Source organism: Cygnus atratus, chromosome 9 (assembly GCF_013377495.2).
Source record: "Cygnus atratus isolate AKBS03 ecotype Queensland, Australia chromosome 9, CAtr_DNAZoo_HiC_assembly, whole genome shotgun sequence".
Taxonomy (NCBI): domain Eukaryota; kingdom Metazoa; phylum Chordata; class Aves; order Anseriformes; family Anatidae; genus Cygnus; species Cygnus atratus.
Genome location: NC_066370.1, coordinates 8,053,742 through 8,066,948, shown reverse-complemented (window position 1 = coordinate 8,066,948; position 13,207 = coordinate 8,053,742). Strand labels below are relative to the sequence as shown.

The 13,207-nt window shown below is 49.4% G+C and overlaps 2 protein-coding genes across 2 annotated transcripts; both read left to right on the top strand.

The window, feature by feature from the left end:
- The first annotated feature begins 1,199 nt into the window (after window positions 1-1,199).
- Window positions 1,200-4,041, top strand: LOC118247017 (G-protein coupled receptor 35-like). Its single transcript, XM_035544672.1, has 2 exons — window positions 1,200-1,314; window positions 2,945-4,041. Exon 2 carries the CDS (start codon window positions 2,957-2,959, stop codon window positions 3,902-3,904), a length of 948 nt encoding a protein of 315 aa, XP_035400565.1. The 5' UTR covers window positions 1,200-1,314; window positions 2,945-2,956; the 3' UTR covers window positions 3,905-4,041.
- Window positions 4,042-12,030: 7,989 nt separating this feature from the next.
- On the top strand, window positions 12,031-12,960 carry LOC118247015 (G-protein coupled receptor 35-like). The gene has a single exon (XM_035544671.1). The coding sequence runs from the start codon at window positions 12,031-12,033 to the stop codon at window positions 12,958-12,960; it is 930 nt and encodes a 309-aa protein (XP_035400564.1).
- The last annotated feature ends 247 nt before the right edge of the window (window positions 12,961-13,207 follow it).

Below are 13,207 nucleotides of genomic sequence, written 5' to 3'. Positions count from 1 at the left end.
TTAAAAACATCTCTAACCCTGCCTCCACATGCTGCCCAGGCAGTGCCTTATGAGAGTTTGCAGAGCACCAGGAGACTGTGTGAAGGACTCAGGTTGTGTCCTGAGCCTTCCCTGCCTGTTTGCACATTTTCCCCATGGCCTTCAGGGAGCCTGCAGCTGCTGGTAAAACTGCTGCTACTGGCACCTTTGGGACCACAAGCTCAGGTGACACAACTGCATGGGACAAATCCTGGGGCACCAGAGTCTGTCCCTGGGTAAGCAGGGCTGTGCTGGCCACTAGAGGAGCTGCCCTTGCTTTGGCTGCCCCAGGGCCAGGTGCTGGCATGTGTTCGCTCAGGTACTCGACATTTTGGGGGAAGATGCCCTGTAATGCATCGCTACCAACCTGACAGTCAGGAGGGAGGTGGGCTGGAGGTGAGGGCCGTTCACTGTGCCTGTTGCATCCTGAGCAGGCACACGGGTGGTGTAGGTGAATCGATTTGAGAGTCAGACCTCCCCTGCAGGACCGACGGATGCTAAAGGCCATCACAAAGACTGTAAAAATACGCCAGGGATGTTGTTAAACAGGCTTCCAAAGGTCACGACACCTTCCTCACACCTACAGTTCACTCTCCTCTCTCTTGCCTGTGTCTTGGTGGGGGCTGTCATTACTGGCAGGGGCTTTCCCATGACACCAATAAGCAGCATTTAGAATCAGTGGGCAAAGGACCAGCCTGTCATGCCTGCCCCCCATCATGCAAAGAAACCAAAGAGAAGCACGCTCGGACCCTCACCCTGGGCCCACCACCAAGGCTGCACAAGCACCAACGTGCCCCCCTCCACCTCCAAAAAGCTGCTGCCCCCTGTGCCGCCTGCCCAGGGGTCGCTCCACAGCCGCACTAGAGGCTGCACGGGATGCTGGGCTCCCGGGGGGTCCTTTTCCTGCCAGAAGGGCAATTTGCAACCATTATGGGTTTGATTTTAGAAAGGATTTGTTTTCCCACAACTGAAAATATTAAATTTTAATTACTTGGGGGGTGGGGGGGAGGGCGTAGGCTGGGTGCAAAACCAATGGTGAAGCATTGAGCAGATGCGAGAGGAACAACAGAGGGCACCAGAGATTTGACTGTCCCAAAGAGGAGGTAATAAACGAAGCACTTTTGGGGAACAAGAGTTCATTGCTGTGCTTCAGCTCTTCTGAGCTGTTGTCAGCAGCTTCCTGGGTGGCCGTGCCCTGCTCAGAGCATCATCCTGCACTCATAGCCTCGGCAGATCTCCTGTGCCACTGCAACCTTCCCAAGGACCAAACCCAGCAGGCAGCCCCACAAGAAGCAGGTAACTTTTGATTCTTCCTGCACAGGTGTGTGGCAGTGTGCTCTGTTTCCTCAGTTCTTGAATGAAGCGCTACCCAGGGCTGTCCTTGTTATCATGCATTGGCACACAGGTGCCTCGGATTCCTCCTGCCTTCACAGATGTGCTTTGCTGTTTGGCACCCACTTGTGCTATTCAGGGAGGTTTCCATCCCTTGCTGTGGTCTTGTACCAGTGCTTCTCACCACGCACCTGCTGCAAGCACAGGGACACTGCTCAAGGCATGCTGAGGCATGAGACCTGGGAGATCGTCGCAGGCTCAGCAGGCTCGTGAGGGATTTGAGGGGCTCAGCTGCTACTTGGGGCAGCTCTGTGCACGCAGAGAGTGGTTTTTCCACTGCAGGGTGGTCGCAGTAGGCTGGCGGGGAAGAGCTGGAGGGTATGTGGTAGGACCTGGGAAGCTGGCAGCTCAGGAGAGCCAGGACAGTGGTTGCATGGTAGTCCCTCCATAAATTCCACCCTGAAAATTGCAATGTCCCGATATTTCTGTAATGCCACGCCAGCTCTGGTGCTCGGGCAGGTGCTGAGCTTTCTTCTGACATTGCTGGATCCGGCTCCCAGTCACAGATACTAAAAACATTTCACTTAGTTCATGCAGTCATACGCTTGCTCTGCAGCTTAGATACTAAGACTCAGAAAGCGCTGACTTATAAGGCAATGTATTTACAAGAGATTATAGGAATCTGTGTGTTTTCTTTCCCTGCCTCACTGTATACTCATTCTTACAAGCTGCAAACTGAGTCTGATTCATCCTCCACGGTATCCTTGCTGCTAGCAGCTGCCCTGCAGTATTTAAAGGAATACCGGGAGATGATAGGCTAAAGTCTTGGATTTGTGTCTTTTGCTCTGGTAGCATTTTGGCTTCCTATTCTGAAGGTTGAGATCAGACAGGTGCGCTCATTTTCCCTTCTGTCTTTTGAGACCAGCTGGCTACCTGCCGCGGCTGGCAGTGCCTGTGGGGGGCCATTCCTCCCTGCTGCCCCAGGAGGAGCAGGCGGGTGCTGGGGGCCATCCCCAGGAATAAAGCTACCAGGGCTATGCCACGGCCAGAGGGTCTCGAGTCCTGTGTGGATCTGTGGGCCTGGCAAGACCCACCGAGCCCATGGGGTGGCTTTGGCAGCGAGGCAAGGGTCTTGGAAAGCGAAAGGGGAATGCTGCCCAGCTCTGCTGTGAGCTGCATTAATGCAAGAGAGACAGTAGTTCTCCAATAGGGACTATGAAATTGTCAGCCTGCTTTGGAGACCCTCTGCTGTTGGCAAAACCCTGAAAGGAAGCTGGAGGGAGGGCAAGCCAGGCCTGAGGTCAGAGAGAGGCTGCCACCCCACAGCAATTGCAGGAGGGGTTTGCCTCTGCAGTTTTGTGTCAGCTGGCAGAGAACAGCGCTGCGTTGGTGGCTGAGGGTCTGCCCATGCACCCTCCCCAGACACCCCTGTGTGGTGTGTGCAGGGCCCTGGGGCATGCTGCATGGCAACTCGTCCCGCCAACAGGCCCCGCGCATGGTACAGGGCAGCGAGGAGCCGCAGGACCATGAGCGAGGGCACTGCAGCGGGACCAGTCCCCGAGCTCAGTCTCTCACCTGCACCCTTCTCTTGCAGGGACAGCCCACCATGGAGAAATGCACTGATATAAACAGCACGCTGCAGAACGGTATTTTGCTCTTTCAGCTGATCGTCTACATCCCAGTCCTCTCCTTTGGGTTCCTGCTGAACACAGTCGCCTTCTGGGTCTTCTGCTGCAAACTCAAGAGCTGGACTGAGACCAGGGTGTACATGATCAACCTCATGGTCACAGACTGTTTCCTGCTCTTTGCCCTGCCTTTCATGATATATTTTACCAAGAACAAACATCCCATAGACGACTTGTGTTTTGCTGTACAGATGATATATTTTACAAACAGGCCTATGAGCATCTACATCATCATGCTGATTGCAATCGATCGATACATTGCAATCATATTCCCTCTAAAAGCAAAAATTCTTCGATCCCCACTGAAATCAGCTTCTGTCTGTGGGTGTCTTTGGATAATACAGATAATTTATTCCTACGCCCAGCAAAAATTTCAAGAAAGTAAAGAAAAGTTTTGCCTTCAGAGACATTCTACTGAACCTAAGTATTTAACGTTATTCTCCATTTCCTTTGGATATTTTATTCCTCTAGCGATTATAATTTTTTGTTCAGTAAAAGTCATCAAATGTCTCAAAAAGAAGATGGCCAGCAGCTTTCATGACACATTGTTAATTCAGAAAGCACTCCACATTGTTTCTGTGAATTTGTGTGTGTTCACCGTATGTTTTTCACCTATCTACATCACACTGCTCCTGCGGTTCATAGCAGAGGTTGCTAAAGCTTGTTCTCTGCTCTCAAAACTTAGAGTCTCTATTCAGATCCTTTCATGCTTAGCAAATATCAACTGCTGCTTGGATGCATTTTGCTATTACTTTGCAGCCAAGGAATTTAAGGAATTTTCCTCTCTGCTCCCCACTTGTATATTGAAGAGGTCTACGGTGAATCAAAGCGAAGAGTCACAGCAACCCACCGAGGAAGTTATGTTATAAAAAAAGGTTTAGTGCACCATAAATGTCAAGAGCCACAGTGCTGCTGAAGTTTTGAGGGAATGGGGCTACCTACAGTATTTCCAATCCTGAGTATAGGCATACCTGCAAAAAGGGGGTCTCCTAGTCAAGAGGGAGCTCCACATGGTATGGAGAACAGATGATAAGGCCACTGTTTTGGCCACATGCTTATTTGTACATATCATGCAGCTAAACATAAGAAACTTAGCACCTCTACAGCAATGCATAAAACCACTTCTACTACTGTAATTTTTGGTCATTGAGAAAAAAAAAAAAAAGGAAAAGCCACTGTAATACAATGTCAAGTCTAATATACCTGTGTCACTCACATCAAAGAAGTTATCTGTGCAGTGGTAGTTTCCCACCTAGCTATAAAATGTCAATGCCTACAGCTATGACCAGGATGCACCTATCACTGTGCGTGGGGTAAACCGCAGGAGTCAGGTAATGGCATGACACCATTGTCCTATTCCTGCTATGTAACACTTTTATTAGCTTACAGCAACACCTTGACATTTGTAAGACAAAAATCATTGTGGGTATAAATAAAGCTATTACTGCAAAGTATTGTGGGCCACATAACAGACACTTAGGAGCACAACATAGCATGTGTGTATCAAGTATAAAGCTGTGAAGACCTCACGTCACTTAAATGACTTCCATAAGCCCTGGTGAAGGCTTTCTGCCATATTTCAACAGGGTCAAATCTTTAATGAGTGTCCTGTCTGGTTAGAGGTGAGCGTAGAATCATAGGATCATTTACATAATGAAAGGGGACAAGACCATTAAGACCATCAAGTCCAACCATCGTGTAATACTACCAAGTCCACCGCTAAACCATATCCATAAGTGCCACATCCACGTGTCTCTTACATACCTCCAAGGATGGCGTCTCCCTGGGCAGCCCATTTCAATGCTTAACCACCATTTCCATGAAGAAATTTTCCTTACGCCCAATCTAAACCTCTCCTGGTGCAACTTGAGTCTGCTTCCTTGCATTCTATCACTTGTCACCTGAGAAAGAGCCTGACATACACCTCGCTGCAACTCCCTTTCCGGTAGTTATAGAACGTGATGAGGTCTCCCCACAGCCTCCTCTTCACCAGTCTAAACAACCCAAGTTTCCCCAGTCACTCCTTCTATGTCTTGTTTTCTAGTCCCTTCAACAGCTTCACTGCTCCTCTCTGAACATGTTCCGGGAGCTCAATGTCCTTCTCGTCATGAAAGGCCCAGAACGTAACATAGTTCTCAAGGTCCAAGCTCACCAGTGCCAAGTGCTTTGCTGAACTTTTTGTAAAATCTAAAGTGCTCCGAGGCTTATAACTAGGCAGTGTACTTGTTGGTACAAACAGTAAATATTCTTTTGCTAGAAGAAAAACAAGACAGAAGTAGTGGAAAAAGTGTGCAAACTGCTCTTACTCTGTAAGTGATGTCCGCTAAAGTCAGCAAGAGCCCTTTGCATCAGGCCTTACAGGGAAAGGCGTCCTGACTTCAGCTGTGGATTTTCTACTTGTTATCATAGTTTCATATGTTGCTTTAGTAAGTGAGTTGGACCCAGCAAGACCACACAGCCTTTAAACAAATTTTAAAATGTCTTTGAAAAACACAGGGGTCCGCATGCATTCCTGCATTACTGTCTCATTCCTAAAAGGTTACCACCCCTAGCAATACCTAGGAAAGGGGCCAAAGTTGGAAGTGAAGGGCCTGGTGGATCCAGCTGGAGGCAGTGCTGAGGGAAAAAGAGGTGGATGCAGCTGGGAAATCTGAGCTGGCTCTGATCCTACTGTGTGCAGGTCCAGCCAGGACCATCCTCACCTCCTGTCTGCACAACTGATAGTTCTCAATTCACCCAGACCCTCCTATTCGTAGCCACTAATTCTGACACCCTCACACTGCACCTGAGTACCACTCAGGATCCTGTGGTTTTGCAGGTTACAGCACCCGCAAGGCTTCTCAATTTTTATTTTTTTTTGGAATCAACCCTCCGTAAATGTCCATGGGACAAGGTATTTGAAGGTAAAGGGGCCCTAGATAGTTGGTTAGTATTCAAGGACTGCTTCTTCCAAGCTCAAGATCAGAGCATCCCAACAGGTAGGAAGTCAAGAAAGAGAGCCAGGAGACCTGCATGGTTAAACAGGGAACTGCTGGGTAAACTCAAGTGGAAGAGGAGAGTCTACAGATTATGGAAGGAGGGGCTGGCCACTTGGGAGGAATGTAAGGCTGTTGTAAGAGGATGTAGGGAGGCAACTAGGAAAGCTAAGGCCTCCCTAGAATTAAACCTTGCGAGAGGGGTGAAAGAAAAACAGAAAGGGCTTCTTCAAATACACTGCAGATAAAACTAACACTAGAGGCAATGTAGGCCCACTGATGAACGAGGTGGGTGCCCTGGTGACAGAAGAGAAGGCGGAGTTACTGAATGCCTTCTTTGTCTATAATGCCGGAGGCTCTCCTGAGGAGCCCTGTACCCTTGAGGCCCTGGAGGAAGTTGGAATAAAGGAGGAGTTTGCCTCAGTGGATGAGGACTGGGTTAAGGACTGGTTAAGCAAGCTGGACATCCATAAATCCACGAGTCCCAATAGGACACACCTGCAGGTGCTGAGGGAGCTGGCAGAAGTCATTGCTAGGCCACTCTCCATCATCTTTGGTAAGTCATGGGCATCAGGAGAGGTGCCTGAGGACTGGAGGAAGGCAAATGTCACTCCAGTCTTCAAAAAGGGCAAGAAGGAAGACCCAGGTAACTACAGACCGGTCAGGCTCACCTCCATGCCTGGAAAGGTGATGGAAAAACTTATCCTTGGCGTTGTTTGTAGGCATATCAAGGATAAAAGGGTCAGTAGGGGCAGTCAACATGGCTTCACCAAGGGGAAGTCATGCTTGACCAACCTGATAACCTTTTATGAAGACATAACCAGGTGGATAGATGATGGAAAGGCAGTGGACGTGGCCTATCTTGACTTCAGTAAAGCATTTGACACTGTCTCCCACAGCATCCTTGCAGGTAAACTGAGGAAGTGTGGTCTGGTTGATTGGGTAGCGAGCTGGACTGAGAACTGGCTGAAGGAGGAAAGGCTGAGGGAGCTGGGTCTCTTTAGCTTGGAGGAGAGGAAACTGAGGGGTGACCTTATTGATGTTTATAAATGTGTAGAGGGTGGGTGTCAGGAGGACAGAGCCAGGCTGTTCTCAGTGACATCCAATGATAGGACAAGGGGCAATGGGTACAAGCTGGAACTCACAGGAGGTTCCACTTAAATGTGAGATGAAACTTTTTCATGGTGAGGGTGACTCTGCACAGAGCACTGGAACAGGCTGCCCGGGGGGCTGTGGAGTATCCTTCTCTGGAGACATTCAAAACCCACCTGGACACGTTCCTGCGTGACCTGATCTAGGTGTTCCTGCTCCAGCAGGGGGATTAGACTAGATGATCTGTCATGCTCCCTTCCAATCCCTAACGTTCTGTGATTCTGTAAATTCTTGTATCCTCTGCAGGTGCAGGAACCGAGGTACATACACTGTTATTTCAGGCTAAAAGCTACTGCCTTCTGCTTACATTTAAACCTTCAAACGCAAGCTTTGCCTGGCAGCCTCCAAGGGACACCTGCAAGCACCGAGTCAGTCGGGAAGCACCGGCTTTGCCGTGCCCTCCCTGCAGCACCTGCACAGAGATGCACAGGCTGAGCCTTTGGGTGCTGATGCTGCAGGAGGGGCCACAGCACAGAGCCCCCCGTGAGCGCACTATCTGCCGCGGCTCAGTTCCTGTGCGGCTCTGAGGAAGGGGAAAGGGGAAACAGGCTCAACAGCCAGGGTCAGTCATGCCATGGGGCCAATGCTGTTAACCTAACGCTGCTATTTCGCAGGCTTTCCATGCTAAAAATAGGACCCATGTGCTCTGCTCCCAAACCCATAGTTTCATCTTGGTCAAGATCTGCTGTCGCAACACTGCATCTTCCTGTGAGAAAGTGAGAGGAGAAAACACACCAGATGAGGCTCTGCGGGGCAGGGTGAGGCAGTGCCCTGTGTCTCTCTGCCCATGAGGAGGGGGCACCAGTACCTCCCTCACCTCTCCTGAGGCCCTGTCCCACCACCACGTGCCAGCAGTGGGAGGCAGAGAACTCCAAGACCTTCCCTTGCCAGGGAGGGAGGCAAGAGCCCCTCCAACCTGGGCTGTCCTGGGGGGCTTTCCCATGCTCACTGATAGACATGGACAGCCCAGGGAAGGGCTTTGTTTGGCTGGAAGTCAGCTTCAAGCAGGACATCAGGCAGAGCTTACAAGGGACGGAAGAATGATTGTGCAGTACAGAAATAAGTCTTAGAGTTCAAGAAGTGAAAAGATCAAATAGCTCTTAGCAAGACTCAGGCTGATGTATATTGAAACTGCAGACATTCTCACCTTAAATATAAAAAGCTTCTTACACACAAATTGCAAGAAAGGAAGTGAAATCACCTAGTACTGCTGCTAATAAATACAACAAAGCTGTCCAGGTACGACCTAAAATCTACCTGGCTACTTTATCACAGCTTTCTGTAAAGACGAGGAACCCAAGAAGTCCAGAATTTTGAAGAAGTTGGCACATGAAATCTCACAGCAGAAACAAGGCTTTTGAATAAGTCAGCCAAAATAGGGTCTGAGCGCAGGGACTAGCAAACATGGTCCCTTCTCTAGGAGGGGGCAGGCTAGGAAGGATCTAGCCAGTAGAAGCGCTGCTATGCTCAGACCTGAAAACTGCAGTTTCACATATCTGAATAACAACATAACGGCAAAAGTGACTAGTGCTTCACCTTGGAGGAGTGTTTTGCCCCACTGGCTTCTTTCAGTACGAAAACCCCTTTTCCAGCCAAGCCCTGGTAGGCTGGTGTCAGTAAACATCCCTGGGGAGCACTGTGTGAGCTGCAATGCATTTCATCCTGGCACTGCTACTCAGCGATGCCATAAGCCCCCAGACCTCCCTGCTGGAGAGCTGCCAGCGAGAAAGTGAGAAAACAGCATGAGCGTCATCGGTGCCGTGCCACATAGTGACAGCTCGCGGGGCTGAGGCAGGCTGAGAGCTGTGGAGGCAGGAGAAAATGCCAGGCAAGCACATCGGGTTGTGGCAGAAGTGGTAACACCTGCAGGGGGATGGAGGAAGGGCTCTGTGAGCAGCCATGGGTGCCTAGAGGCTGGCTGATGGGCGGCCAGGGCACAGGGCAGAAAACTGCAAGGATCCTGACCCGGTGGTGTTCAGGAACCACCAGGAGACATGTGAGGTCTCTGCAGATCGCACTTCGTCGTAGCTTTGTCTACCAGTAGCTGATGATGAATTGCTCTGCCATATCCTGGTGAACCGGCGCATCACGGCCACCTGCTTTGTGCCTGCTGACACAGTCCCTGCCTTGAAGCCTCTCGGGGCTGACAATAGAAGTAGCTGCCCTTGCCTGGTGTAGGGTGACTGCAGCACTGGGCTGTGAATGGGAAGCATGGTGCTGGAGGGATGCTACGAACTGAGCAACCTCCAGGGTTGATTTTGACTACCTGTGGTTAATACTGGTAGTGATTGCCTTGCCATAGACCATAGGAGTGTGCATCATCCTCAAACGCTGTCCAAAAAAATAAGTGGTTTCTGTATGTTGCTGAAACTATCAAAACTCAGGAACTGGATCACTTTGAAAACAACAGTACTAACAAGGGTCATGACATGGAAATGATGGTGGTTAGGGATCAAAGAGCTGGGTGTACTAATAGGTCAGCAACTACCTATAAGCATTCTCCAAGGGGCAGCAACAAGAAAGGCAAGAGAAACCTGGAAACCTTAGGAGAGGTATTTAGCCAAGCTCTGTGCTGCCTGTACATCGGCAAGGAGTTAATCCCAAAGGCTGGGTTGTAGAGTGCAGACTGACAGTGCACAAATACCCCCAGAAGCTGCTCTTAGACCTGGAAGCAGATCCTAAGATCTTAGAACCAGAAAGCTGGAAGCGTTTGCTCAAGACAGCTGGTACCAAGAGCAGGACCTTTGAACTTGCTGAACAAGAGCTCAGATGAGCTTTTCTTGCAGATGGAGTTGCAATAGGGTGGCCATTGAGGAGCCCCTGGCCAGCAGGCACCTGCACCCCAGGGCAGACACAAATTCGGCAGGTCACAAGGTCACGGTGCCACGTTCTCTCAGAATTGCTGGCTGAGGAGGACTATGGGAGACGAGACTTACCATGATTCAGACTGAAACCGAGTTATGAAAAACTGTCTGCAAACCACAGCCCTCATCTCTCCAACAGCTCCGCGAATGGGACCAGGAGCCAGCTGAGGCTGCTCTGTCCTGGAGCTCAGCACAGTGACGGCGGGTGGTAGTCCCGATGGCAGAGAGACAACCTCAGGGATCCTCCAGGACATTTCCCCTCCAAGTGAGTGAGGAAGGCCGATGGGCATCGCCCAGTGAGGCGTCGGGCACTGAATGAACCCAAGAAGAACCCAAAGCCACTCCATCACCAGAAGAACTGCTGCGGGGCCACATGGCAGACAGGCTCCTCAATCAACAGGGGGTGGTATAAGCCATGGCAGTGGCAACAGAGGAAGCTCAGCCCTGGGGAAATGCGTTGAAGAGGGGCGGGGGTGCTTCCTCTACCAGCCTTGCTGCTGCCACAGCCACCAGTGAGTGGTCATCGCAGAGCACCTTGCTGGACCCATGACAGGAGCACTGCTGCAAGGGCTCATCACACCTGCAGGCCACCCCGCAACGGGTCAGGAGGAGCAGTCAACCTCTCCGAGGACAGTGAGCAAGCAGGTAATTCCTCCTGGCTATTTGCTGACACAGTTATTCGAGCACTGCAAAAGACATTGCCTATCCCCATCCATGGTGGGACACCTAAATGGTGGCAGAGAAACTGAAAGAGGGCTAGAGACTGTATTTTCAAAGGCTCCTTTTGATATTGGCCACAGTAGACGTGCTTTGGATGCTTAAGGGCAATCTTAGCCTTTGCTCAAACCTCATTCCTTGCATCCAAAACACAGGGCTGCTGCAGGTATCAGCTGTAGCCCATTCCCTCACCTCTGAAGAGGAGGTCTCACAGCAATATCACTCGGCAGCATGATTGATTTTCAAAGCTAGTCAAGAGATGCAGCTCTTGTAGATGCTGCAGCACTGCCCTGGAGATTTTTAACCCAGGATATTTTTGAGCCCCAAGAATCTGCACACATGGAGCCAGGTTTCCCTCGCAGGAAACTCCACAGACATCACAGAACTCCCATGGTTTTTCTGACTGTGAAGGGTCACACCTAGAATATACTCCTGCATTAACTCCTCTGCAGCAGGCGGGTCAAGCAGCCCTTACACGCTGGGTGAAGAAAACACCCAGCAGACCAGATACGTACAGCTCACTACTTTATTTCACATGGCTGCTGATCACAACTCTTGCTGTGTATTTTTTTTCCCCTTGGAATTTGGCAGATTCCTCTAACACTTCTGAGATTAAGACCGATTTGCACAGTCCTTAAAAAGCAGCATGCAGCCCATGGCACTCTACTTCTTCCTGCAGACTACTAAATGTTACCACTGAATAAAGGATGCAGTGGCAGCTGAAGTAATAAGAGATGTACTAACAATTGCTCTTACCACTAATAAGAAGTGGTGACAGCTCAGGACTGAAGGAGAAGACAGTTGTCCCTTTGCAGCATCTCTCCCAGAGCATTTTGAGTGGTGAGGATGCCAGCTGGCTTCTCATGAGCACCACGATAAGGGGAGGGATGAGACCTGGGTTTAAGCATACCCTTCTCATTAAAAACAGGCTGTAACAGCCCACAGAACTCCCAGCTGCAGGATCCCCCTTTTCTGGCTGTTCTGAGTCTGGCAAAAACAGAGGCACAAGCATTTTCCAGTGCTGCCCTCTGCAAGCAGTTTGCCCTGCACAGGATGCAGTCTGCTTTTCTCTCCTCCGTGGTTGAGGTCCCTCTCCTTCTTTATCCCACCGGGTACCCTGCAGACAGTTCTGCTCTGCAGCAGCATCTCCACAGTCTAGTTTTCACTGTGGTAAAGTTCTGAGGCTCATGAAATACTACCCAAATTAATCACCAAGTTAGTCAAGAGTCTAGCATCTAAAAGGTTTAACCCGCTTTTCCAGGAACTGTGCCTCTTAATATCACCACAATGAACCAGAACAGCTGCAGTATCACAGTTTATGAAAACTTTCCGCTTGTCCAGCTGTGTGTTTACATTCCAGTTTTGATTTTGGGCATTTTTCTGAACGTGTTGGCGCTCTGGGTGTTCTGCTGCAAGTTCAACAAGTGGACAGAAACCAAAGTATACATGGTCAACTTGGCTGTGGCCGACTGCTTGCTGCTCTTCACTTTGCCTTTTAAAACATTATCCAATTTCCAACAGATGAAGGTAGGTAGATGGTGTCTGATTCTGGAAAGTGGCTATTTCATAAACCGCTTAATGAGCATCGGTATCATCACTGTCGTGGCAGCTGACCGGTACCTTGCCATCAAGTACCCTTTGAAAGCCAAAGTGCTGAGGTCACCCCTGCAGGCAACTTTTGCATCTGGATTTCTTTGGATAGTCATCATCTGTGTGATTTTCCTTATTAAAATGATAGAGAATCGAGAGCAAGATGAACTTTGTTTCGAAAAATCCTCTGTTAAGCCCTCAGTAATCAGTCTGTGTGTTATTATTGGAGGGTTTTTCATACCACTGATCATTGTGATTTATTGCTCCACACAAGTCATTGCAGAACTCTTGAAAAAGAAGAGTGAAAACTGTCACGAGAAAAAGCTCATCAGGAAGGCTGTCTACATTGTGACTGCAAACATGGCAGTGTTCATCATATGCTTTTTGCCTCTTTACCTTGGACATCTCCTTCGCTTTATAATGGACTCCATCAGCTCCAGCTGCCCTGCGATACAGAGGGTTAACAACTTCGTTCACCTTGCCTCGGTCCTTGCAAACACAAACTGCTGCCTTGATGCTATTTGTTACTACTTTGTAAACAAGGAATTTAAGGAAGCATCTCCCAAGCTAGTGAGGTCCAAATCTGAATCCACTGAAGATGCTGAAATTCAGCTTCCCACACATTAGAGTAAAATGTACGTGGCACACATTTTTGGCATCTCCATATGCAACTGGGACTCAATAAAAGGCTCAATACTAACACTGAAAGTGTTGAAACTTTTCTTTTTATGTGAGTGTGATGGAGGAACGTTCTGCTAATGGGAAGGATTCAGATAAATGAAAATCGGCCCTGATTCAGACAACCACAGCAGCCCATATCATGATGCAACAATCTAGATTGCCACTACAATTCTCTGTCATATGCAAATTTGAG